Source organism: Mchenga conophoros, linkage group LG11 (assembly GCF_057382185.1).
Source record: "Mchenga conophoros isolate Kocher_MC1m ecotype Shallow Benthic linkage group LG11, M_conophoros_male_GT1.1, whole genome shotgun sequence".
Lineage (NCBI taxonomy): Eukaryota > Metazoa > Chordata > Actinopteri > Cichliformes > Cichlidae > Mchenga > Mchenga conophoros.
Window position 1 is genome coordinate 25,932,521 of NC_140536.1, and position 27,481 is coordinate 25,960,001.

The 27,481-nt window shown below is 39.7% G+C and overlaps 2 protein-coding genes across 3 annotated transcripts; both read left to right on the forward strand.

Annotated features, from left to right (window-relative positions):
* The first annotated feature begins 5,305 nt into the window (after positions 1-5,305).
* mboat7 (membrane bound O-acyltransferase domain containing 7) lies at positions 5,306-16,274 on the forward strand. 2 transcript variants are annotated; one of them, XM_085291922.1, is made up of 9 exons: positions 5,306-6,144; positions 7,346-7,428; positions 8,471-8,600; positions 8,846-8,972; positions 9,070-9,226; positions 9,637-9,832; positions 10,867-11,019; positions 11,147-11,323; positions 13,452-16,274. In XM_085291922.1, exons 2-9 carry the CDS (start codon positions 7,353-7,355, stop codon positions 13,861-13,863), a joined length of 1,428 nt encoding a protein of 475 aa, XP_085148048.1. In that variant the 5' UTR covers positions 5,306-6,144; positions 7,346-7,352; the 3' UTR covers positions 13,864-16,274. The 2 variants fall into 2 exon arrangements, with proteins under 2 accessions (XP_085148048.1, XP_085148047.1); XM_085291921.1 differs by having other exon boundaries at positions 7,349-7,428.
* A 242-nt stretch (positions 16,275-16,516) lies between these two features.
* tmc4 (transmembrane channel-like 4) lies at positions 16,517-27,481 on the forward strand. The gene is made up of 16 exons (XM_085291923.1): positions 16,517-16,707; positions 16,785-16,971; positions 20,392-20,534; positions 20,638-20,838; positions 21,376-21,449; positions 21,971-22,116; positions 22,329-22,479; positions 22,622-22,780; positions 22,859-23,016; positions 23,884-24,010; positions 24,511-24,608; positions 24,736-24,919; positions 25,013-25,143; positions 25,309-25,464; positions 25,571-25,649; positions 27,098-27,481. The coding sequence occupies exons 1-16, from the start codon at positions 16,656-16,658 to the stop codon at positions 27,188-27,190; spliced, it is 2,139 nt and encodes a 712-aa protein (XP_085148049.1). The 5' UTR covers positions 16,517-16,655; the 3' UTR covers positions 27,191-27,481.

The window sequence follows — 27,481 nt, forward strand, 5'->3', positions numbered from 1 at the left end:
TTTGTTGCTTTAATTAATTTATTATTAACAATAATATAAAATTATGCACAAAAGGAATTACTAACGTAAAAACAAGTGGTTTTATTTATATATGTTTATATATAAATATATGCGGTGGCCCCTAGAGACAAAACACGTACAAACTCCAAAACACATTTCTAGCATGAACTGAACTTCCAAAGCAGAGCTACTAGATCACTTAAATTACACAATTGAAAGCATGTGTGTATTGTTTGTGTATTTATACACAGGCACTCATATATATATTCAAATAATTTAAAAAAAAGTTCATTTACCTGTTATTACCACACACCAAATCCGGTCGTTGGTACTTGCTGGCTTGTGTAGCCACAAGATAACAAAGGCTCAACACTGCGCCCAGCATCCTGGAGCACTTCTGTTGTCTTTTGTACGTGTTTTGAGTTTTTACGTGTTTTGGAGTTTGTACGTGTTTTTACGTGTTTTGGAGTTTTTACGTGTTTTGGAGTTTGTACATGCTTCAGAGTTCGTACGTGATTTGAAGTTTGTATGTGCTTTGTCTCTAGGGGCCACCGTAAATATACTTTTATTTATTCACTCCACATAAAATGTAATAAATAAATCATATAATACAAAAATCAACTATTCACATTTCAAGTTTTAACTATTTAAATTTTCAGCTTTTTCCTTTCACAAATTTAAAGTGAAAAGAACACCTGCAAACCACAACACAATTAAATATAAATTATAATATGAAAACTAAAAGAACATGCATATTCTCTGTCATATGGACCTGCATGAATAAACTTTCTCAATCCTTTATCATCTGCAACCGAAAATAGTTGTGGATGATTACTATACCTTTCTAATGTTGTTGTCCCTGCCCCTCTTTCTCTCTCTCTGGCTCTGTTCCTGTGCTACTGAGTGTAACTACCGCCCCTCCCCCCTCTGCCCAGCGTAAAGCACAAGGCTCGCGTGCAGAGTGAAGCGGAAAAAAAGTGCGAGAGAGAGGCTGAGAGAAAGGGAAAAAAAAAAACAACACGTGACGGCTCGCGATAAGGAGCCGGCTCGCGTCGTTCACGTCAAAGAGCCGGCTCCAAGAGCCATTTCGTTCGCGAACGACCCATCACTACTACAGACCCATGACAGCCTTACACAGGTAGCCAGCAGCTATGACCAGCACTACTTGTGCAGTTAATAAAAGGACAGGTAATGTTTGTCGCGCTGTTGCACACACAGCACGCTCGTTTGTCAGTTGCAACAAGACAGCTTACCAACGTGTACGTAATAAGATAATACTCCTGGGTGCTACACACTACAGTGTACGCTGTACACCTACTTACTGGTTTTGTGGCATCAGTCTGTATGGAAGAAATATAGTAAGTCTGTGTCTCTGAGTTAACTTGTGTTTCTCCTGCAGCTCCGGACCGCAAAAAATGCGCGTGCTCTTTGTGAGCTCGTTCCCGGCTCGTAACCAGCGCGTTCTGCCGTCAAGGGCGATCATTGGTTAAATGTGATCATGTGACTGATGTACGGTGGCCCCTAGAGACAAAGCACTACAAACTCCAAAACACATGCAAATTCCAAAACACATGCAAATTCCAAAACACTTGCAAACTAAAGAACACACGCAAACTCCAAAACACGTACAAACTCCAAAACACTTGCAAAATCCAAAACACTTGCAAAACCCAAAACACGTACAAACTCCAAAACACTTGCAAAATCCAAAACACTTGCAAACTAAAAAACACATGCAAATTCCAAAACACGTACAAACTCCAAAACACTTGCAAACTAAAAAACACATGCAAACTCCAAAACACTTGCAAACTAAAAAACACATGCAAATTCCAAAACACGTACAAAATCCAAAACACTTGCAAACTAAAAAACACATGCAAATTCCAAAACACGTACAAACTCCAAAACACGTACAAATTCCAAAACACGTACAAACTCCAAAACACTTGCAAAACCCAAAACACGTACAAAATCCAAAACACTTGCAAACTAAAAAACACATGCAAATTCCAAAACACGTACAAACTCCAAAACACATACAAACTCCAAAACACTTGCAAAACCCAAAACACGTACAAACTCCAAAACACTTGCAAAATCCAAAACACGTACAAATTCCAAAACACGTACAAATTCCAAAACACGTACAAATTCCAAAACACTTGCAAACTCAAAACACGTACAAACTCCAAAACACTTGCAAAATCCAAAACACGTACAAATTCCAAAACACGTACAAATTCCAAAACACTTGCAAACTCAAAAACACATGCAAATTCCAAAACACAACGGAAGTGCTCCAGGACGCTAGGGGCAGTGTTGAGCTCGATTTGCAAAATAAACGGCAAGTTTGTCTGTATGGGACGGTCTAGTCTCCGTCGCGCTTCCCAGGTTGCCTAGCAACCGTGATACTAACCGCTGGAAACGTGTCATACAACTTGGTTTGACAGAAATGAGGGAGAACATATTTTGTTCATTTGTTTGTTTGTTTCTACATGAGCTTTGTGTGATTTGATAAGTATCTGAGGCTGAGACCACAGGACAGTAAAACATGATTTTTGGGCTTCATTTCTGTACTGAACAGTCATTTCAAGATTAATTAGTAAATAAGAATTAGCTGATGTTGTTCATGAGACTAAAGTCATATCACTTTGGTAATGTAAATATAATATGGCCAATATTCTAGTTATTATATTAATCGTTATTAGCTATTACAGCAGTGAACATGAACTCTGTGTCAAATACTGAGCTTCAGTACAGATTCAAGTTGCAGTTATTTATATGTCTTATCACCTTAAATCTTCACTCAAGGACAAGTATCTTTGACAGTGCATATATAGGTGTATCATATATAAGAGACAAATGTTGTTCCTTCATGCTGGCATTACTAAATTTGGCTCATTGCTTACATATATTTATAAAAAGAAAATGTACAAGCTGTGATAACTGTTTCTGATAAAATGAAGAGTAGACTGATATATGAAATATTCCTTTATTGGGTGAGAAAATCAGACCATGTCATAACTGCTTTAAGTCATACAGAATAGATATCAGAGCCTTAAACAGGCTGGCTTCTGCTAAATGGGTCAAACTGGGCAGAAAGTAAACAAACACATAACATCCTTACAGAATATGATGTAACACTATAGATCAACTTAGCTCAGAATATATAAAGCATATAAACAATTACAGCAATATGATGCAACAAACACAGCAGTGCTACTGATCCAAAATACTCAAAGCTTCATAGAACTGAAACAAACATTTGTTTTTAGCTCCATTCTGCTGCTGATACATACTTTAGGTTTCTGAATATTACACTTGTTGCTGCCTTTCATAGTGTGTAACTTGAAGGCCCTGAGTACTTTCTCCCACACTGAAAACACTGGAATGATAAAATTATTTGAACATTACCTAATAAGACTGATTCAGGACAGACAATTAGTTATTTTAAACTTTTCTAGCAGTCCTTCACAAACAGGGAACAGTCTGTCTATTCTCTCCATCTGTCAGCTGCTGCTGGCTCTTCCTCCTCCTCTTCCTCACACACTGTTGAGTTTGTCCTGGTGGATCATCAGGGGTGCAAAGCCTCACAGATGATGTGCAGCAGTGGGTCCCTCAGTCTGTCCTCACTCTGGACACTTGCAGTCGTCACACATGGAAATCAAATGTGTGATAAGCTGCAGGATTCAAACACAAGTGTGACTTATAAACACATGTTCATATTTTTATTACACAATCAGAGAGAAAGAAACAGAGAGAGTGCAGGACAGACAGACAGGTGACAGTCTCAGGTGTATACACTGCTACAAAACAGCACAAAAGAAGGAGGATTTAGTGTTTGTGTTATTACGAAACAAGAGGAGTTCCCAGATGGTGCAGTGGACACATGTGTGACTCCTGTGATTAAAGCATCTTTCTTTCAGCTTAACGAGTGAACCTTCAGCTCGTTCAAACACACGTTAAAGTCCGTTTGGCTCGACACCACCGAACAGAGGCAGCAATATAACACAGCTAACATTAACAGTGCAGTGAATCCTGCTTGTGCTGTGATATTCAGGACTGCAAACCGAGCAGCATCACTGACTTACAGCTTGTTGTGTTTGTGGATATATGACTGACTTTAATTATCCACAAAATCATCACAATCTCTGTAAGATTAAGGTCGACTATATATATTTTTTTAAAGTAAAGGCTTTAAAACCAAGTTAATTCTGAAAGTACAGACATGACTAATGTCACATAACTTTCCCGACATGTGGCCAACAATAATGGTTTAATGTTCTTCATTAAAAAAATATTTGCGCATAAATAAGTGACATAATATTCAGTACTTACTTCTGAAAGTTTACACTTCCTCCGCTCCGCTTCCACCGTTTTTTTTTCGGCAAAATTATCCACACCACCACCGCACTATGAAGTCTGGGATATGTTGGGCCATGAAGGCTACACCGACCCATCCTTAAAATTCAGGGAAATTATGGACGCATTTGAGGGCCGCATTTCGAGCAGCCTTTGAATTGGGAAAGCCTTCTCTTGTCGCTGTGACGTAATCGGCCTTAAAATGCGGCCTTTAAGGCTGCAAACCCCAAATCCGGTCATTGGTACTTCCTGGCTTGTGTAGTTACTAGGTAACAAAAGCTCAACACTGCCCCTAGCGTCCTGGAGCACTTCCGTTGTGTTTTGGAATTTGCATGTGTTTTTGAGTTTGCAAGTGTTTTGGAATTTGTACCTGTTTTGGATTTTGCAAGTGTTTTGGAATTTGTACATGTTTTGGATTTTGCAAGTGTTTTGGAATTTGTACGTGTTTTGGATTTTGCAAGTGTTTTGGAATTTGTACGTGTTTTGGAATTTGCATGTGTTTTTTAGTTTGCAAGTGTTTTGGATTTTGCAAGTGTTTTGGAATTTGTACGTGTTTTGGATTTTGCAAGTGTTTTGGATTTTGCAAGTGTTTTGGAATTTGTACGTGTTTTGGATTTTGCAAGTGTTTTGGAATTTGTACGTGTTTTGGAATTTGCATGTGTTTTGGAGTTTGTACATGCTTTGTCTCTAGGGGCCACCGTAAAGAAAATAATATTAAATACATTCTAACAACAGCTGATCAAGCTTAAACGTGATGCTGTTGTTTAACGCGACATCCGCTGGTTTCTTCTTTCTGGCGCAAAGTGGGCGATAAACAAACGAGAGAGAAAAGCCGATCAGCTGATCATTGATCAGTTTCATGATTGAAGTAGCAACAGGAGAGGGAGGGAGAGAGAATGAGAGAAGAAGAGGCAGCTGTGCACCGTAAAGACACAGAAAAACTCCAGCTTTGTGTCTTTTTCATTGTAGCTGAAGTCCGGGACAAACTGTATTCATATTCAGCTCAATACCAAATATTGAGTAATATTTTCTCTGAATACGAGACGATTCCGTTTTTCTCTACTAACTAACCTTGTGAATAAAATAAAAGTTCACTATCAGTAACTTCATAGCACCTACCCAGCTGTATAGAAACTCCGTCATGCTAGCTAGTACGCAGTATGAGTTATTGTAACTGAATGACACAAAGCTGTGGGTTTGTTTTTATTTTCAATATCGCACACACCGTACTACACTGCATACTGTAATTACTGTACTTTTAATTTCTGAAAAAAAAATACTCTAAAGCTTCTTTTAATGTTTCAAAGTCTATTTGGACAATTTGGAAATGACAACCATTAACTGGGGTATAAAAATATGCATTTCAAGGTTCACGTCCATTGCTCGACAGTTTTCAGTAAAATACAGTGAGCCACAGCGTTAAATGCAGATAATATGGAAATGAATCGTTTTAGACTGACATCCAATCCGCACCCCTGCCGTTAAAGTGATAATGGTACAATCCGAGCGCTTGTTTAGCTCAGTTGTTGAAAAGGCTGACTGTAAAGGTGCAGGTTCGAGTCCCCAGTCGAGGCTGTTTATTCCCCGTCTTCTTCCATTTTCATTTCTGTCGCTAATAAAATAATATAATTTAAAATATAATTTTAAAAAAATGGTATAATCTATCTCTGACGCATCGCTCGTCAACCAGGAAGTGAAAACTGATCCGGTGTTAAAGTGTGAATGGCTAGTTAGGTGTGTTACCAGTCTTCAAACGGACAGGTATCCCGCTGTATAAATGTAAGTAACAGTGTCTACTGCTCTAACGGTGTTCAATCCAATATGAAACATTAATGTGGACTGATAGTTTTGCTTTCTGTCTCCTTCCTGCCTGTTAACGGTTGTGGAGCCGTGGCTTAAACTCCTGTTACGTGGGTTTTATGCGTAATCTTGTGTTTTTAACCCAGTTTATTCAGTCAAGCAGCACCGCACACACAGTGCTGTTACTAGTCACTACAACACTGCACCTATCTTGTTGAAGGTGTGCATACTGATGGTAACTGACAGCAGCCACGTTTTAACCCCGGAATATAATCGACAGTGGTTTCCACACTAATAAAAAGAGAAGTGTGCTCTTGCACAAGGGGCTCTTCTTGTCTTGTCACCGGAAGTTACCTTAACATGGATAATTTCTCCTTCACGTAGAGCAGATTTTCTTTGGTTTTTTCTAACCATGTGAGGGGTGTTACAGACGACTCTGTGTTCTCACAAGGGTTCGCGGATGTGTACAGATGATGTTAAAATGGCTTTTTATCGTTATTATTATTTTAGACCCTAGTGTGTTCCTGTGCAGCACATTTGTGGAGAATATAAAAAGTATATAAAAAATGAAAAAGCTGGGATATAAAGATTCAGGCATTCAGGCTGGATAAGTGTGGGCTCAATGTTTGTAACTATTCATTTTTATTCAAATGGATAAACTATTACTGTGCTGAATTTCGATATAAACTATGGGAGACTAGAAGGGCTGTTAGGATTACATTTTGAGCTGACGCAAAGTATACCAGTGCATATGGCACCACAACCGCTGAAGTTCAAATTCAGCAAACCTAATAATTGCTGGCGAGATAATTTTACACAAGCACAAGTGATTTGTTGTTACTAAAATGCAGAAAATAAATCTGTCCTTCAAATGGTGTTTAGAGGAGGTTGTAGTATTTCTTGTGTACTTTAGGCTCCTTTCCTACACCTGCATCTACAGCTAAACAACACTTGTTTAGACTTCCTGTTGCTAGCCACTCTGGCCTCAGTGGTCTGTTTGTGTAATTCACTGCACTGTGGCGGCCCTTAGAAATATCCCTCACTCTCAGCACACAAACTTTATTTCTGAGTATTTGCATGGAGTGTTTCTCTCATGCTTTACTTTGCATGTGGGTTGCATTATAAAAGCGTGTGTGTGTGTGTGTGTGTGTGTGTGTGTGTGTGTGTGTGTGTGTGTCAGCAGAGCAATGTCTCCTGATGAGCTGGTGTACCTGGGAGTCCTTGCTGCTTCCATCCCTGTTGGATTCCTCTTCCGGTACCTCAGTGAGTATTTCGATCAAATTATGAACACATTCATACATAATTTATATATTTATTTTTATCTACCGTAATGCTGTTTGCTGGTGATTGTTATACTATGAGATGAAAAACTGACACAACCATAATTTACTATTTAAATGCAAAAGGGGAAAAAAAGTCTTATTTTGAGAGTTGTGATTATTCAAATAAGTCCAGATTGCATACACGATACTTGGTTAGTAAAGGGTTAAAACGGGACGAATTATGTTGATTTTCAGTGCTCTGTAAGTGCTCGGGGAAAAAATACTGGCACATCGGATCTTGATGAATAAAATCATGAAGCTAAAAATCTTCAGTGATGCACATTGTGCAATTCATTGGAAACAAAACAACATAACAACAGTTAGTGGGGGGGGGAGTCAGTCCTTTGAAGACTGGATTCAAAGTCACACCAAAAGTCCATGTTAACAAACAGCACTGAAGTTACAGCAGCACAGAAGTGTGTGACACTTTGTAACAGGAAATCGTATGCATTCAGCTGGTGCTGCAGAAAACATTTTAATGATTTTATTTTTGGTTGTATTCTGCTGCAGAGTCTGCTTTACACTGCTGGTGTGTGATCAGTTAAATTTGTAGACCGTTTATCAGCAAGGATATTGATCAATCAGTATAAGTTGAATAATAAAGTGAAGGGACTTTCACGTCTCCTGGAATCAATAAATGATGTTTGCCCCAAAGGCAATCTTTACCTTAGCTTGAATATGTGAAAGGACGACCACATATTCAGGATAAACACATGGAAATCACAAAAAATGCTCATGTTTATATTTTGCATGGCTTTCTCTTTAAAGGTTTTCACTAATTAACTGATGATTTTATTTTTATTTTCAATTTGCATAAAAAAAATTACATTTCTCCACCTTTTATCAACGGGGGCTGACAGCAGTGGGTGGGAATCAACAGACTTATATAACATTATATTTTTCCTGCTGTGTCAGGCACTTTTCCTGCCCCACGGTAGACACTTGTAGGTGGCTTCCACTCTGCAATTTTTCTGTCACTTCAGGTCCACCTGTGAAGCAGGGTGCAGCTCTTCTTCTCGGCCTGTCCATCACTATCGCCACCTGCCACATCCACACACTCCACTCCCTGGTGACCGTGATCGGAACATGGATTATTATCAAGAGCAGTTGGAGGTGAGGAACGAACATCCATGCATTTCAGACTTATTTTACTTTGTATCACACAAACTGTTGTCTGTGAATTCACCTGTAAATTTCTCAAATATAGCAGCTGATCTAGAGTGTAGAAATGGTTAAAAAAATAAATAGAAATAAAAACCTGTAAGCTTTAATTTCAGCCAGAAAGTGAAGATCACAGCATGCAACAGGACTCCATGTACATGTAGTCTCACTCCTAACTATATATGTCTGTTTACAAGGCACGCCCCAGCGCTGAGCCTCAGCTGGACCTTTCTCTACCTCCTCTTCTTCCGCCTGGTCACTAAGTTTGGTCTGCCATCACCAACACCTTTCGCCAACGCCGTCCAGCTACTTCTCACGCTCAAGGTATGGAAAGTTAAAAACACTCAAGTGGAGAAATCAGTTTAAAATTATACTGCAGTGTATTTCAAATTCATGCATCCTTATCTTACTGTTTATGTAGATGGTGAGTCTGGCCAATGAGGTGCGCAGCTTCCACGTGGAGAAGAAGAAAGACGTGAGCTCCTTTGCAAAGTCCCCCGTCGTTGGCGGTCTGTCGCAGGAGCCTTCCATCTACGACATTTTGTCATATAGTTACTGTTATGTCGGTATAATGACGGGTAAATAACTTGTCTTAAATGTTCAGAAAAAAGGAAATTCTGATCTTACATGAACTGTTTTTAGCTGTAAATTGTAATTAAGTGTTGGTGTTCATTTGCTTTTGCATGAATTTTAACTGTTGTCTCTCTTTGTCTCGCTTTCTGCTACTTGTCCAATATTGTGAGTCCATGCTTTTTTTTTTGTATTATTTCTATTTCTAACAGTTTTCATAAATCTCTACTCTATTTTTATTCTCTCACTTCCTTTTCCTACTCAACTGCACCCTGTGTTGTTTTTTTTTTTTTGAACCACACTGCCCTCTAATGTTCCTCTCTATACCTTGCATCATCCTGATTGCCCAATTTTTGTCTGTCACTGTCTTCTCAATCCTGCATTTATCCCTCTGTCTCATCTCTTCATATCCTTAAAGGCCCTTTCTTCCGCTTCCAAACATACATTGACTGGGTGAGGCAGCCGAGCCCGCTGGCCCTCCCCGGTTTGACGCCATGCCTGCAGCGCTTGAAGCCGGTTCCTGTCTATGGCGCTCTGTTCCTGGCTGTCAACTCTGTCTTTCCGCTGGCCTACGTTCGTACCGAGGACTTCTTGGATCAAAACGTTTTCTATAGGTATTGTGACAAAGAATCAGCACAACAGCAATACGCTTTTGGAAATTAATAGGAGTTATAGATTAATTATATTTTGTCATATTATCACTGGAGAGTTGTTTAAGTTTTTTTTTATCAGTGATTAAAAGTAGACTAAAGTAAGACAACTGTAAACAAAGCAATTTTTAAAAAATTCTATTAGAAGAATTCATTAGAATGATTTTACTCAAAAATAACATTTATACTCAGTTGCCACTTTATTAGGTACATCTACAGTGTATCGTGAAGTCGTCATGTTCAAGACACCAGTTTCAGTTGATTTTAGCTTTTTGACGTGGTGGAAGCAGCCATCAGAAAATGGGTACACTGTTGTCATGAAGGGATACACATGGTCAGGAACAATACTCTGGTAGACGGTGATTTTTAAATGATGCTCTGTTGGTACTAAAGGGCCCAACGTGTGCCACACCATTACACCACCCCTGCCAGTCTGAAACCAGTGGCACCCAGTGTGGTCTTCCACTGCTGTAGCCCATCTGCTTCGAAGTTAAATGTGTTGTGTGTTTAGCGATGCCCTTGTGCATACCTTGCTTGTAACAATGGTTATTTGAGTTACTGTTGACTTCCTATCAGCTCAAATTGAATTGGCCATTTTCACACAGAGAACTGATGCTTGCTTGATATTTTCTCTTCTTCAGACCATTCTCTGTAAACTCTGGAGAAGGGTGTGTGGAGAAAATGCCAACAGATCAGAAGTTTGTGAAGTTTGTCCAAGAGTCACTTGGACCACTGTTCTTCCTCATTCTGATGCTCTGTTTGAACTTGAGCAGGTCGTCTTGATCATGTCTACGGGTTTAAATGCAATGAGTTGCCACCGTGTGATTGTCTGATTTGATATTAACAAGCAGCTGAACAGGTGTACTTAATAAAGTAACTGTATATATATCAAAACGTAATTAACTCTTCAGTAAAGGGCACTGAATAGATTTGTCACATCTTATTTGTTTCTTAGGACAAAGGTGCATGATACACTTTGTCTTTGCTTTCATCCTCAGGATGTTCTACATGGTAGCAATATTCTTCGTATTTAGAATGCGTTTCTATTCAGCGTGGTGCGGCGCTGAGGCTGGCTGTATCAGTGCTGGCCTGGGCTGCTATCCAGAAAAGGCTCTTTCTAAACCTGGAGGAGGACCTACTGTCGACTACAGGTACATAATCACAGGAATAGCAAGCATATAAAAAGAGGATGCATCTGTGTACATAAACGAATATTCTAAAAGTGTAGGGGTTTCATATTTTTGGTGTTAAATGCTGGTTTCTTTTCCTTCTCTCCAGTCCTGATCCCACCACGGAGGAGAAATATGACTTCAAAACCATCCAGAACATCGACTGTTACAACACTGACTTCTGTGTGAAGGTCCGACATGGCATGCGTTACTGGAATATGACAGTGCAGTGGTGGCTGCATCACTACATCTACCCCAACGCCCCCTTCAAAGCCTACACACTCAGGTATGTGAAGCAGGTTCTACTTATTCTACAGTAAGAGATCCCTGTGTGGTGTATATGGGACCTGTGCAATAAGTTCTAATGTTAGGAGGTACATGTGAGAGGTGGCAGCAGTCTTCTTTAATATTCTGTTTATATTCAGCAGGGATGCCAGTGAAGCTTCATATCTTATACAGAAGTAATAAGTCCTAAATGCAATGCTGTTGTTGGCTAATAAACATTACAAGGCAACAGTAAAATTCCAAACTCAGTACGTGGGGAAAAACGTAACTACCTGGATTTAAATAAGCAAATAAGTAACAGCCATGCACTGAATAACTGCTTCAGGGTATTGAAACCTAACTGACGACATGAGTAGCTTCTCTCTCTCTCTCTTTTTTTTTTTTTTAAACAACCACATCAGAAGACATATCTCATGCTGTGTAAATGATATTATTCATTTACAGAGGTGTCAAATTATTGGCCGGCATCAAGCAAAGAAAACTACTAAGGAGATTACTGAAACTATTAAAAACTGTCCAACGCATTAGTGAAACCTGGAAGGAAAGTGGTGTCTCATCTTCCTCAAAGAGGAAATGTGGTCAGAAACCACTTAAACTTTTTACCCAAAAGCTTTACCCACTGAAAACTGACTAGGGGTAACCCTCAAAGCTCAACTGAGTCATAGGTCATATTTCAGACATGCTTATATAAAAAAATAGCTGGGTGTACAGATTAGTAAAATCCCAGAACCAGTTTTAACTGGTGCCAAAACACATGTTTATTTATATGTACTGAGGTGTCAAAACCTGTCAATAAGTGTGCTAGGGAGACTGTCAAATGTTGTCTTTATGGAGGAAAGAATAAAAAAAAACACTTTTTTTTTCCTCTTTTCATTTATGAGTGAGGCTAATTGGGAAGGAAATGTTTAGTAAGGAGCATCCAAGATTGGATTCTGGGGCGATGGAAAAAGATCATGTGGTCCAAGTGCAGATTTAACCTGCTCCAGAGTGATGAAAGCATCGGGGTGAGGTGAATGAAGCGATGCACCTATCATGCCTATTATGTACTGTGCAACCCCGTGAGGGCAGTGTTATGATCTGGGGTTGCTTCAGTAAGCCAGATCTAGGCTCAGCAACATTAGGTGGCCAGAAACAATGAGGTCAGGTGACCCGATCAGGCTCAAATGTGAAAGAGTGTTTAAGGGAGCATGAGGCTTCATTTCCACTCATGGGAGTGAGTCTGAGTCTCTTATCATCAAAACAAGATGTTGGTGAAAAGTTGATGCAACTTTGTCTGGAAATCATAAATGTTATGACATCACGTACATGCATGAAAATATGAAAGCTAAACGTCGTCCAAAAGATGATTGAGTGTCTCCCCCCCCCATTTTATTATTAATAACAAATGTCCCATCTTTTCTCTTACTATCTTCTTTCTTAACTGGCTTATGTTTCCAAGTGTCTCTGTCGCTGCCGCACATGCACATTTTTAAAAAAATGTGTCTCATTTGCACAATGATGAGACATAACAGAAAAGAAAAGCTTGACACTTCAGTTTGTAGCAAACATGACTCACTCAGTAGTGGATTCTTTTTATTTATTTATTTATTTAAATAGCCTCTTCTCAGCAAAGCGTTCTGTTCTCCGTGTGTGTGTGTGTGTGTGTGTGTGTGTGTGTGTGTGTGTGTGTGTGTGTGTGTGTGTGTGTGTGTGTGTGTGTGTGTGTGTGTGTGTGTGTGTGTGTGTGTGTGTGTGTGTGTGTGTGTGTCAAAAATAAACTACACTGCCTGCTACAAAGAGAGTACACAGTGTTCATTGTGATAAAAGAACATGTCAGCCAGTGCCACGACGCAGCTCACATGTTTTTGTGGAAGTTTATAGCACACAGAATCATGAATATTCTGATGCATATTAATAATGTGGGTAAAAAAAAAAAAAGCAGGTTTGTGTTTTGTTTTCTTACAAATACACTTACCGCAGACTTTAAATATCCCATTTATGTAAATGTGTGGGTCAAACCTTTTACAATTCTTCCTTTTTTGCACTTAAACCACCCTTATCCCACCTCACGATCTTAACACCTCTAACAACTGAGGACAGAAACTCACCTCGTGTTTGGTGTGCCTCTCTCCTGTGTCTGTACCTCTCAGGGCTGGCTGGACCATGTTCATCAGTGCTTACTGGCACGGACTGCACCCTGGCTACTACCTCTCTTTCCTCACCATCCCCCTTTGCATCGCAGCAGAGTCTGCCATGGAGGCTTCTGTCCGAGCTAAACTGGGTCCACGTGGGCAGAACATCTTCGACTGGGTTCACTGGTTCTTGAAAATGAGGGCCTACGACTACATGTGCATGGGCTTCGTGTTGCTGAACGCCACTGACACCATCAACTACTGGATGTCGATCTACTTCATCATGCATGTCATTGCTGTTTGCTGTATACTAGTGGGCAGGGTCTTAAAGGGAGGGAAGAAGGAAGGGAGGAGAGGGGACAAAGAAGAGAAAAGAGAGGGCGAGAAGATAGATAATGATAAAAACAAAAGTGGAGAAAAAACAGACTGAAAGGAGGTGCAAGGAAATAAAAACTGGTTAGATCATTTTTGGGAGAGGAGGAGGAGGTTGCTGCAAGAGCAGAATTTCAAACGCTGGTTTCACCAACACTTATCTTCCTAACAAGAAAGCTCACACAGGTCCAAGAGAAAAGTTCAAATCTTGTTTAGTTAAAAAACAAAAATAAAAGTGCATTTCATATAAACATATTCATACAAATGCTGTGAACAGCGGAAGAGGAATCCTCGAGCGCCGTGAAGGCTTTTAGAGTGTGAGTGGCAGCTGGTCTGTAAACGGTTACAGTGCAGCAGATATCTTAACATTACTGAGGAATCTTTCACACGTGGATACAAACGCCTAAACTTCACAAACTCCTTCTGTTTCTCTTTTGATAAAGCCTGTTAGCAGTTTCAACATTATTTTTTGACATGAAATCAATCTGAGAAACCCTTTTTGCTGGCGTAGAACTCGACTTTGAAAGTGCAGGATCCCAGTAGTAGTATCATATAAGGAAAGCTACTTTTGGCTACTCCCTTATTCGTGAGAGGTCACCACAGCAGGTGTCTGATTGGTGTTTTGTTTTTTTTATACCGGGTTGCCTTTCTGATGCAACCAAACCACAATTTGTACCATACATCCTTTGTTTTTCTTGTTCTTCAAAATATTGTACCAACAGGTGTATAGGATTGCAGTAGTGGTAGAGGTAGATTCTGGGTGGACTCCTTGCACTCCTCACTTACACAACCACCATCTATGAGTCCACGACCCTGGCTGGGCCAGGTGTAAAGTAGGTCGTCTAGTATTAGAAATGTCTGGAGACTCGATCTCCAGCTCCTCCAGTCCACACGTTGACAAGATACTGAGCATAGATGCATCCATCTACGATTCCAGATCTAAACGTGAAATGCTTACAAGGTTACCTTTACCTCTTGCAGTTAAACCTATTACTATAAGAGCAACGAGTACCTCGGACACAGATGATTGACTAAATCTGTTTCTGTATGTAGCAAAACTAACGTAGGTAAATATTCATACTTACTAACTGTGTCTGTAAGACATGGGAGTGGTTTCAGTCCCCTTAGTATCCATATGTTGTTGTTATAAGTGTGTTACTGCAATTATCTTTCAAGTAAAATGTTGAAAATGTGTGGTTTTAAAAAGAAAAAAAGACGGCCGTTTCCTCACCTGGAAGTGATGGATAATACCAGTGGTGCATGGGTTTTTTTAAGTTAAGGGCACTAAAAGGAGCAAACACCCAGATTTCAGTGCTTGTATTCACATCTGAAAGATTCTTACCATTACCTGCTGCACTAGTAATCCACTCCTGTCACCTGTATGGTGGTCTTGATAGTATTTCATGAGGTATAAGCAGTCTTGAATTGTATTTCTAATCAAACGAGGTGCATGTCATGTTGAGATCCTGGCTACAGCCTATATTAGAATGATGAATGACTAGTTTTATGATGGAGATAACCTAATGAGTGTGTCATTAGTTCAGCTATTTTGGTTTGTTTGATAAGAATTGACCTTTTGTATTCCTGTTATATGTGTATATATATGTTATATACACACATGCACACACTGTATGTTCTGTTATTTTTGTATGCCAAACATTACTGTCTCCTAAATTTTAATCCTCTAAATTCCTTTTTCTTTTATCTTTTTTGCATTAGTTCCCCTCACTGTTCTGCTTATAGATGTAAGCAGTTTAGATCATATCAGGAGCATCTCCACTGCATGCTGTTGTATCCAGGGAAAGGTGTGCCATGTAAATGATAACAATAGTCCGTTCACTGCCAAAATGTCTGTACTGCCATCGTGTAACATTCTGGGTAGGGACCAAACATTTAATGTGAAGACTTACAATTTTCTATAAGCTGCCAGTGTTTGTCATTGAAAACAGCACAGCTAGGATTGGGGGATATTGTCAATAAAGCTCCTAAAATAAATTCAGGAGCCAATCTCAGCTGACTGCAAGAGGTGGGGAACACCCTGAGCATGTCTCAACTGTTAATTCTCTTTAAGGCAGCGATGATGTTTTAGAGAGGCCATATTTTCATTTTTTGTGATACAAACATTTCTGTAACATTAATGTAAAACTGTTTGATCTCCTCAGTGCACTTCAGCAGAAAGTTAATACATGATGTTATTGAGTTATTGCCATTCCCTCACTGTTAGTTCGCACTGTATGGTCTTGAGGTTATTATTTGTGGGGGTTTTTTGTTTTTGCGCCGGCTGTAACGTTCCCTGATTTGTAACAGTGTTGAAAGTGCAATACATTTCAGCATTTCCTCTGTGAAGATTTAGTTTGTTATAAAGGTCATATTAAAGCCTCTGCAAAGCATTGGGACGCAGTGCTTTCTCTAGGTAAATGTTTGTTAACGACATCCTGTTATTAAAAACCTTTTGTTGCTTTTGTTGTACACAGCAGCGTGTTGTATTTCATTTCCTGGCATCCCTGTCCGCTGTTAAAATGCATTAATTTCCTCCCCTCTCCTGTAAAGTCAAAGACATTTATGATTTTAGCACTTCAAGACAAAATATCTGACATCCTTGTTTTCAGTGTGCTTTTCCCTTCTGGCTGGGTAAAGCTAACTCATTAGGTTGAAGCCAATAAGGAAGTGCATGTGCAGTCATTTACAAAGGGAGTAAAGTCCGTGAAAGGGGACAACAAGGAAGCAGGTCATGGATACGCAGATTATCCTCACAAGGAAGTGTTTCACTTATTTGTTTGAGTCTGGATTTGTTGTCGGTCAGCTATTAGATGTGATCGTAGAGGAAAACTGTTAACATTCGTCAGAGAGATGGCCGGTGAAATACAGAGACAAAACTCTCATATTTACAATTACATTGGAGGTGATCAGATTTACCTGCTCGTATTTGTTGTTTTGTTTTAAACTCTTAGACGATGTCTGAATGCCTTTCGCTCACAGGAAATGGTTATGACGGTGAGCAGCAGTCACTCAGGCGTCGGCAGGTTTCGTCTCCAGCTCCTGATCAGAGTTATCCTCACTTCAACTGGGACTCAACCCCCGAGGATGAAGATGAAGACAGCGATGGTGGACCCAAACGGGACATCAGGTGTATTCCCCTGCCCATGCACCTGAGAAGAACTATAAGGTATGAAACTTTCTACTGAATGTTTGGTGGTGACGTTTCAGTAATTCAGTGGAAAAACGGAGAAATAAAGAGAAAGTTAATGGAGAGCCCAGATTTGAGGTCATGGACTAAATTAATGCGAGTAAATTAATGACTAGAGTTTAAAGGTCAGGGAGTCAGCAGTGTATTGCTCGTAAATGATAGCATGTTCCCAAATTTAAACGCAGTCTTAAAGAATGAGTATGTGGCCGATATGAAGCAGAACATTCATCCTCTTACAAATGAAAAACATAATCACCCTTCATCATACACTGTGACTTATCTCACTGTGTTCTGTTACAATAGTATATATTGGACTTTATAACTTCACTTGTGCTTGGGTTTTAACTTTTAGCAGTATATGATAAAAACTTAAGTCATCTAAATAACATGAGTCTTGTAATGGAGCTGGGATAATGTCGATCTGCAAAACACACACAACATAATTTCCAAGTAGATTTCTGGAAGAAAAATCATTCAACGCATAGCTTCATTTAAACCCAATCAATTTCATTAGCTAGTTGTTATAGACAGCTGGTTGTTCATGTATATTAAACTGTACGTGTCTGCCTACAGTTACATCTAGAAACCTAAGGACATGGACACAGTTTGTGTAGGTTTCATAGGTTTCTACACCCTCACAGTGATTTCAAATCAAACAATCAAGACATGATTGAAGTGCAGACTTCCAGCTTTAATCAAGTGGACTTAACAAAAGAGTTGCACTAACTGTTTAGTAATTACAGCCATTTGTATACACAGTCACAGTAATTGCACAGTTGATTGATGAGCAGTTTCATGGCCAGGTGAGGCCTGTTCACTCACTGTTTGATTACAAATTAAGCAGATGAATGATAGTTAGAGTTGATTTCCAGTGTTCACCTTGTATTCAGTAGTCTTTTAATTGAATATATATAATGTTCTAAGAGATGTTGATACAGGCGAAGGAGGCAATAATTAGGCTGAAAATTCAAAATAACCTTTCAGAAAAATGAAATATACTTTAGAAGTCAGTAAACTGGTTCATTCCTAAAAAGAAGGATTGCATTGAGCAGCTCAGTAAAACCAAAAAGGCCTGAAAGAAAATATAGGCCAGCTTTTATTATTGTGGTTAAGAAGAAAACACCTTTATAATATCAGCTCTAGTAAAAACAACTTTTGAGGAGGTGTATCATTGTCAAAGTCCACAATCGTGAAACTTCTTCATGAGTGTAAATGCACAGGGTTTACTACAGGGTTCACACCACTGGTCACAAGGAAGAAGAAGGCGGTGGCCATCTATGGGAAAAAACTGTTTGGACAGATGAAACTGAGACGTATCAGAATGATGGGAAGAAAAAGGTCTGGAGAAGGAGAAAAACAGGTCATGTTTGGAGACAAACCACATTATCTGTCACACATGGTGGAGGAAATGTAGCATGCACAGGTATTGCTGCCAGTGGAACCAGTTCACTGGTGTTTATTTATGATGGGACCTCAGATAGAAAGTAGCAGGACCAACTGTGAAGTACAAAACTGTACTCTCTGCTCAAATTCAACAAAGTACTGCAAAACTGATCAGACTGTGTTTCACAGAACAAAAGGATAATCCTCCAAAGCAAACTGTAAAAGTACCCAAAGGTTTTCTCAAGGCAGAGAAATTGGATATCCTTCAATGGGCAAGTCAGTCACCTGATCTCAACCCAACAGATCAGCTTTTCAGATACTAAAGACAAAGTGGATTGAGAAAAACCCCTCAAACCAGCAGCAGCTGGAGGAGGCTGCAGTAAAAGCCTGGCAATCAGAATCAAAATACTTTATTGATCCCTTGGGGAAATTATGTTGGTTACAGCGCTCCAGTACAAACAATAACAAAATCAGGCAATACAAAAAGTAAGAAATAGCACAATATGTACAATATATACATATATATATATATAAGTCACTTACTAATAAATATCTGAATAAGAAAGAAGAGCAGAAGAGCAAAAAGGGTGTAGCTATTGCAGTACACAGTGTATCAGGTGGATGAGTTGTACAGGGAGATGGCAACAGGCAGGAATGATTTCATGTGTCGTTCAGTGGTGCTTTTTGGTAATCTCAGTCTTTCGCTGAACGTGCTCCTGTGGCTAGCTAGCATGGAGTGGGTGGGAGGAGTTATCCAACATTGTCTTTATCCTGGACAACATTCGCCTCTCCATCACCACCCTAAGAGAGCCCAGCTCCATCCCCACAACATTACTGGCCTTGTGGATCACTTTATTATTATATAGCATCAGCAACCCTCAACCTACTGCCCCAGCATGCAACCGCGTAGAGGATTGCACTGGCCACAACAGACTCATAGAAAATTCGGAGCATTGTCCGACAGATGTTGAAGGACCTCAGCCGCCTCAGAAAATAGAGTCGGCTCTGGCCTTTCCTGTAAAGTGCTGTGGTGTTTTTAGCCCAGTTCAGTTTATTGTCAATGTATACTCCGAGGTATTTATAGTCTTCGGTCTTTGCCAGGTTGAGCCTCAGATGATTCTGCTCATACCACGTGACAAATCAGTTAACCACAGCCCGGTACTCTGTCTTATCATCCCTGCCGATGCATCCAACCACCACAGAGTCATCAGAAAACTTCTGAAGATGGCAGGTCTCTGTGCAGTGGCTGAAGTCTGTGGTGTAGAGGGTGAAGAGGAAGAGGGAGAAGACAGTTCCTTGTGGTGCCCCTGTATTGCTGATTACCTTGTGGTCTTCCTGTTAGGTAATCAACAATCCAGGACACCAGAGAAGCATCCACCTGCATCACTGTTAGCTTATCACCCAGGAGGGTCGGCCTGATGGTGTTGAAAGCACTGGAAAAGTAAAAAAACATGACCCTCACAGTGCTCGCCGGCTGGTCCAGGTGGGTGTAGACATGATTGAGCAGAGAGATGATGGCGTCATCAGTTCCGAGACGGGGCTGGTAAGCAAATTGAAGGGGATCCTGATGTGACTCCTCAAGGGAAGAAACACAGCATTTGGTGATGTCCAAATACACTTCACGCAGTCGTTGACTGTAAAGGATTTAAAGGAGAATTAAAAAGCGATACTTACATTTAAAATTATGATTATGCAATACGTCTCTGAAAATACGTCTCTATTTATCAAAATGGCTTTAAATTCACAAACTGTCAATGAAAACATTTTTGATACAGCCCCTAAAGCTGAAAGCCTGCACTTCAGTCACATCTTGATTGATTTAAAATCCTCTGTGGTGATGTGCAGAGGCAGAATGACAAAAACTGCTTGTTAATGTATGTATATACTGTGTAAGTGCTATCTAATTCATGTTTATTTAATAATTCTCCTATATATAGTTTATTTTAAATTACTTGGTAATTGTGAGGGAATTTTGAGTTGTTGTAATATAATTTCTTTATTATTTGTCCTTCACAGGGAAGTGCAGCAAATGCGGTCGCCCGCATTTTCCAGAGATGTGTCCTGGAGAGGGAGACAGATGCTGCGTAAACTCAGAAACAAATGCAAAGAATTTCTTTACTTTTTCTCATTGTGGAGGAAGTCAGTGCAAATGATTGGAGGTACACATGCAGTAAATTAATATAAAAGGACAATAAAGGAAGCAGCTCAGTCCCACGCGTTAAGTTTACATTTGAAACAAACCATGTTTCTTTGCCCTCACAGGGAACTTTGGAGGTGGTGTCCAGTCTTACTTCGTGTTCCTTCGCTTCTTGGTGGTTCTGAATTTTGTGTCCTTCTTTCTGATTGCTGGGTTTGTCCTCATTCCCAGTGTTGTCTTCAGATCCACCAACCACCACCAACCAACCACCAACAGCACAGATATCCTCACTGTTAGCAATAACTTGAGTGAAACAAATTGCACCGGTGCGTCCTGTTTCTTCATTTCCTCCTTTTTTCCTTGTTACTCATCTTTTATCACATTTCTTCGTAATTACAACAGGAAGCCTTCTTGCACTTTGCTGCAACAGTTTCCAGGCAACAGCCCTGCATTTGTAGGAGTAAGAGTAGAGAGAGTGGTACCCCTTCTGTTTTCCCTTCAGAAATAAAATGTGGGCTGCTCACCTGTGGATGAGCAGAATATTTATACAAAATTCCACATCTGTGACATTCAAATATATACAAAAATGAGTTTATCCCTAATATCATTTATCATCTCCAGACCTGAAATAGCTTTACAGGATGATGTATGACTTTTCCAAATCCTTTGATTATTTTAAAGCCACATAAGAAACAGATCTTATTTAGACGTTAAATAGTTTCCACTGCAGCTGCATTGAATCTCCCGGTCTCTTTCTGTGTATTTAATTTATTTACAAATATCATAAATTCTTGAGGCAACAGCATGACCTTTATGTTCAGAGGAAGCTTTTTGTTTACTGTGTTTTATTTTTTCAAATCCAGCTAAATGCAAGGTGTATGAAGTTAAGAGCACAACGGAGATCTATCAGTACCTGCTCGACTTCCTTTCGGGAACGGTGAGACGTTGAGAGACTTGCAGAATGTATATAGACCTGCACTTTAGTTTGAGGCACTTTAGACTTTCATAGAATTGTCATTCCACTTTCATTCTGCAAAAAGGTGACACCGAGAACACATATAAGGTACAGCTGGAGTAATAATGTCTTTTTGTGTGTGGTGGTTTGAAAATAGAAAGTCACGGGTGTTACTGACACTATGTTGGCATGAGTATGAAAGTAAGGCAGCACACGCAGAACCACAACACTGAAACTAAAGCAGCTAGTTTGAATGAGCTGTGACTCATTTCAGGCTTTACACCTGTGCTTTTCTGCTGCACCTTGTCAAAGTGTTTTATGTGAATGACACTGGTTCATTTATGCTTTTAGGCTTCACGTTGGAGCTGAAGCCTACAATATAGGCCTAAATAATAAATCTAGCGATATATTGTAGTGAAGAAATTGCACAATTCTCCTGCTTTTATTCTCAGCCGGCAAAATGTAATTGCATCTTGAGCTGGATATTCTTCTCTCCTTTACAGGGTTTTATGGAGTATTCATACCTGTTTTATGGCTACTACAACATCACAGAGATGCCGAACAGGGACTTCTTCTACAACATCCCTCTTGCCTACATCCTCACTGCTGTCTTCTACTTTGCCTTTTGTCTCATCTGCATGATAACACGGTCAGTCCCACGACTGTAACGGCCAGGTTCTTGCTTAGACAGCAAAATTGGGTTTGTTTTACTGAATTCCTGGGGTCTGGAGACACTATAGTTCGTGTTAAACGGATGCATTATGTAAATAAAGGCTGTGTGTTTGCATGTTTAGCTTAGAGTCCTGAGTTCAGTCAGCCTGACTTCTGTCTGTATCCTTTTCACTGGCTGTTCACACACAGGATGGGGACTGCAGCTCGAGTTGCTGTGGCAACGGGAAGCAGCACTGGAGTGAGCAGTTACAGCATGATCGTGTTCACCGGATGGGACTATAGTTGCCTGGGAGACAGAGCTATCAAACTGAAGCAGAAAAACATCCTCTACCAGCTACAGGTCAGAAGAGATCTATCCTACTTAACAGGATGAAGTGCTGGAAAAGAGAAACGTGACCCACACGTGGCAGCTTTGCTCCACAGTTTCGTATACACGATGTGCCTTCAGGTGACCCCTCATTTCTCTTCTCTCCCTCGGCCAGGTGGATCTGGAGGAGGAGAGTCGAAAGAGACACAAGGCTGATCTGTCAACATCAAAAAAAGTGATTTTATACTCTCTGCGTGTTTTAATGACTTTTCTTTCACTTGGGTTCATTGGAGGAGCTTTCTACGGCATCTATGTGACCACACAGTTCAGCCAGGTAAACGATGTAAAAATAATGATGCCAACATGATCTTCTTGAAGCTCTGGGTGACCATCTCCCATTTCTGCTAAACAGAATAGGGCTGATGAGCAAGGGATCCTTGGCTTTATTATTCAGTATCTCCCGTCCATGGTCATCACTGCTGGAAACTTTGTGGTGCCTCTGCTGTGTGACAAGATCGCCTTAGTAGAGCAATACTCCCCCAGCACTACTATCATATTGGCTCTCTTAAGGTTTGTGAGAAAGAGATTATGTCACATGCATTTAATTTGTTTGTGTTTGTAATGCTTGAAAAAAAAAAATCTGATCAGTCGCTCCAAGCCCATATCTTCTTATCACAAATACACAATGAGATATGACAAACTCCAGCAAATGTGGAAATTTTTATTGTAAATAAGAGAGTAAATGCAGAATTATAACACTATAACAACTATTGATAATAATGATGCTGCTGCACCTATTTTAAAAATTGACCAGAATATTAAACACAATAAATATTTTACTCACTTTAATCATAGTACTATAACTAGGCCCATAATTATCAAGACTGCCTAGCTTGCCAGGTTCATCCTTAACGACTGGCTCTAACAGAGCAGACAATAATGGGTCTAGTCACAAGCCATGGATCAAACAAACAGCAAAATGTTAAATGCCTGATGATAAATATGATCTAACCCACATGTTTTATTATCTGGCCACTATGGCTATACACAAGCTGCTATAATGCTTTTGCCATGATTCTCCAATATAGTGTGCAATACGAAGGAAATTATGCTGCAATCACCACCTTACCTGTTCTACAATTCAATTTCAGCTCAGGTTACTTCGTGTGGCACGTCCTTCAGTTTTAAAAAAAATACTAGCTCACCCTGGCTCCCACACAACTTACATCAGCTAAAACGTTGTTCATGGGGCCCTCAAGGTAAAATAAACACAAAAAACAGCTTAAAACCTTCCCTGCTTTAAACCTGGTCATTAGTTTTATGTAACAAACTTGTAAATATGGTAGTGTATCCTTATCTGTGTTGAGTTATCAAGTAAGATTAGTGTGAAATTAAAATTAGATGAATGAAAATGACCCATTTCTCTTCCACACCCAGGGCAGTGTTTCTGCGTCTGGTGAGTCTGGGCGTCCTCCTCTACACCCTGTGGAGTCAGATCACCTGCTACCCTAACGAGCTCAAAGGAAACTGTACACTGTGCGGGTACAACTACAAAGAATTCCAAGTAATTATATTACTGATCTTCATTTTCAGAGTGTAACAGCGCGGAGGGGGTCCTATATGACAGACCTTCTGTTGTTTGTGTTTAAGTTGTCTGTCATGAGAAAAAGCAGTGCTTTCAGTTTGTTGCTGGATCAAGACTTTGCTGGGTAAATTAAACAGGATCCCTTGAAGGCTTCGACGTGCAAAAGAAAAACTGACAGAATAATTGAACTGGAAACTCATTTACACTCCGTTTGTATTTTAAAAAGTCATAAACAATAATGGTAAAGCATGTCAGGTTTTTCAGTAAATATTTTTTGATCTCTTGGGGAGAACAGTAGCAGCTCTGCGACTGCCTCGTTCCGCTGACGGAGGCTTGAGTAAAATACAAAACGCGCTCTTTAACAGCTGCTATAGCAGCCTGTGTGTGCAGACAAAGAGGTTAACACAACAGTAACATCAGCTTTGAATATATTCAGCATGTCCACACTGAAAGACAATCTTATCTTTTCTTATTGGTAGTGCTGGGAAACACGTGTGGGGCAGGAAATGTACAAGCTCACAATGTTTGACCTCCTCATCACCGTTGCTGTTTTTCTGCTGGTTGAATTTCCACGCAGGTACTTTTTTATAGCATAAAGATATGAGTCGTATTAATGCACATCATGCAAATGCATGCTGTATATTTGAATACTGGTCAATCAGTCTTGTGTTCAGCTATGTAGTGTTTTTTTGTGTATGTGGTAGGCTTGTGGTGGATAACTGTTCCTGTAAGCCTGTTCAGTGGGTGGGGCGGCAGGAGTTTGTGGTTCCCTCCAATGTGCTTGGCCTGGTTTATGGTCAGACTGTGGTCTGGGTGGGAGCTCTTTTTTGCCCTCTGCTGCCCGCCATCAACACCTTGAAGTTTGTCATCCTGTTTTACTGCAAGAAGGTGAGGCTCTAGCTTTAACACCGCCAACACGTCACACATTGCTTGGTGATTGTGTCCCTAATCCACTATTAAATTGCCACTTTCCCCCCGCAGATAACACTCTTCCAAAACTGTCGGCCAGCGCTGAGGACGTTTCGTTCTACCACCTCCACCTTCTTTTTTCTGGTGGTGCTCCTGTTTGGATGGGGTTTGGCAACAGTTGTCTTGATTTACAGTCTTTCTGAGTGAGTGTTTCATACTTACCTGTAACAGTTGCAACACAACTGCTTTTTCTGCATCACTGTAAGAAAACTTGCTGTCTTGCTATACTTGCTATAAACTTTGCATGAAAACATTTTTCATGTTATTTAACATTGCTGAGGACAAGTGTGTCCCTCTTCCTCAAACAGGATCCGTCCCTCTTACGGTTGTGGTCCTTTCCACTCATCCAGTACCATGTGGTCAACTGTTCCAGACTCATTCAACAATCTCTCTAACGTCACACAGGAGTTTCTCTTCTTCGTCGGCTCCCAGGCGTTCTCCATCCCTCTTTTTGCATTAGCAATGTGCGTGAACTCTCAGTATGCTATTTGTGTAATGATGACCTGCATATTAAATAGTCCTTACTGTGCATTTCATGGAGTAATATTATGTCTCTCTTCTCCCTGGCAGTGTGGTGATGTGCTATGTCGTAGCTTTAGCAACTGTCTATGGGAGAAGCATTGCACTGCTAAAAGCTCAGCTTAAACTGGTAAACTGCTTTATTATTATTACTATTATTATTATTAGATAAAGTCATGTACTTAAGGAAAAAGCCAAAGAAGGAAAGTAAATACACCCTCTTTCAATTGTTCAGGACATAGTAACAAAAAAAATCATCTGGTCCTTATCAGACTCTAACATGATGTATTACACCATGTGATTACTTAACAAAAATTATGCCAAAATGCAGAAGCGCTGTGTGACAAACTAGGTACAACTAGGTACACTTCCTGATTCAGTAGCTGTTAGAACTGTATGACTTTATTAGTCTCTCACATTGTTATGAAGGAATTTTGGCCCACCACAGCTTTTCAATATGTTTAAGGTTAGGAATTTGACTGGACAATTGCAGCACCTTGACTCTTTTCTTTGTCAACCATTCAGTTATAGATTTGCTGCTGTTCTTGGGATCACTGTCCTGCTGCATGACCCAAATTCAGCCAAGCTTTAGCTGTCAGACAGATGGTCTCATAGTTGACTCTAGAATACTTTGGTATACAGAGGAGTTTAAGGTTGACTCAATCACTGCAAAGTGCTCAGGTCCAGTGGGTGCAAATAACAAGCACAAATCATTACCCCTCCAGCACCGTGCTGGACAGTTGGTTTGAAATGTTTGTGCTGATATGCTGTGCCTGGTTTTCACCAAACATGATGCTACACATTATGGTCAAGGATCGCCACTTTGGTCTAAACTGAACAAAGGACATTGTTTCAGAAGTCTTAAGGTTTGTTTAGACTTAAGCTGTGTTGCCATGATTTACAGTAAATAGGCTTTCTCCTGGCAACCTTTCCAAACGAGCCAGTCTTTTTAAACTGTACTGTCAGTTTTCTACAACTGCTTCTGCATCATGTTTCAGTATTTGTTACAAAATGAAACAGTCTAATAATCAGAATCAGAATCAGAATACTTTATTGATCCCTGGGGGAAATTATTTTTTGTTACAGTGCTCCATTTTAAACCAACATTAAGACAAGACAGACAATACGCTAACTAAGAATAGTACAATATATACATATATATACATACATACATACATAAGTCACTTATAAATAAATATTTGGAAAAGAAACATGTGTAGTTGTAGCAGCAAACAGTGTGTTAAGTGGATATATATAATATATAATATATAATAACTTTCTGCTTGTGTGTATTTACATTAACTTCATTTTAAAACCTGCCGAGGATTAATATCATGTGTTGATAGGTAAAATCTTGGAATTCAAAGAGGATGCATTCACAGGCACTTTACAACAACTACACACAGTCCAGTCCAAATATACAAACCTATCTGCGTTAATTACCTTACAGTTTATAATGACCCTACAGTCCCGAAATTAAATGGTGATCTTTTATATACGTCATTAGGCTTCACTTTGAAACAGTAAGTTAAATGGTTTCCTGATTCTCACATGGACTTATGAGTTTTTGGTTTACAGGAGAGCCGTGACAAACAGTTCCTGATCAAGCAGATTGAGAGCCTGAGTCGGCAAGCTCATATACCGACACATCATGCAGGAGTACAAGATTGAACACGACATATGGGCAAGGATCTACCGTCTTGAAAACAACATAATAAGACTTGTTTTTATGTTTATAATTTAATGCAGGCTAGGTTTTACCACACACGTCTGCACGAAGATAACTGTATTAAAAGTTGTGATTTTTTTTAAAGGAATACATAAAGAAGGAGAATTAAAACTTTATCGTTATTAGAGTATAACATTTCCACTATGTAAATAGATTAGTGCCTTTTCTGTCTGTCCTTCAAAGCAGATATTCTTTTCTTTACATAATAAAATAAAATGAGAAACATAACAGCC

Bases quoted from the DNA above. Each gene is read 5' to 3' on its own strand.
- mboat7 (XM_085291922.1), top strand. From the start codon at position 7,353: ATGTCTCCTGATGAGCTGGTGTACCTGGGAGTCCTTGCTGCTTCCATC. The intron at 8,973-9,069 runs GTATGGAAAGTT...CTGTTTATGTAG, and splicing joins AGCTACTTCTCACGCTCAAG to ATGGTGAGTCTGGCCAATGA. The intron at 9,227-9,636 runs GTAAATAACTTG...ATATCCTTAAAG, and splicing joins TTATGTCGGTATAATGACGG to GCCCTTTCTTCCGCTTCCAA.
- tmc4 (XM_085291923.1), top strand. From the start codon at position 16,656: ATGGCCGGTGAAATACAGAGACAAAACTCTCATATTTACAATTACATT. The intron at 16,708-16,784 runs GTGATCAGATTT...TTTCGCTCACAG, and splicing joins TATTTACAATTACATTGGAG to GAAATGGTTATGACGGTGAG. The intron at 22,781-22,858 runs GTAAACGATGTA...TCTGCTAAACAG, and splicing joins TGACCACACAGTTCAGCCAG to AATAGGGCTGATGAGCAAGG.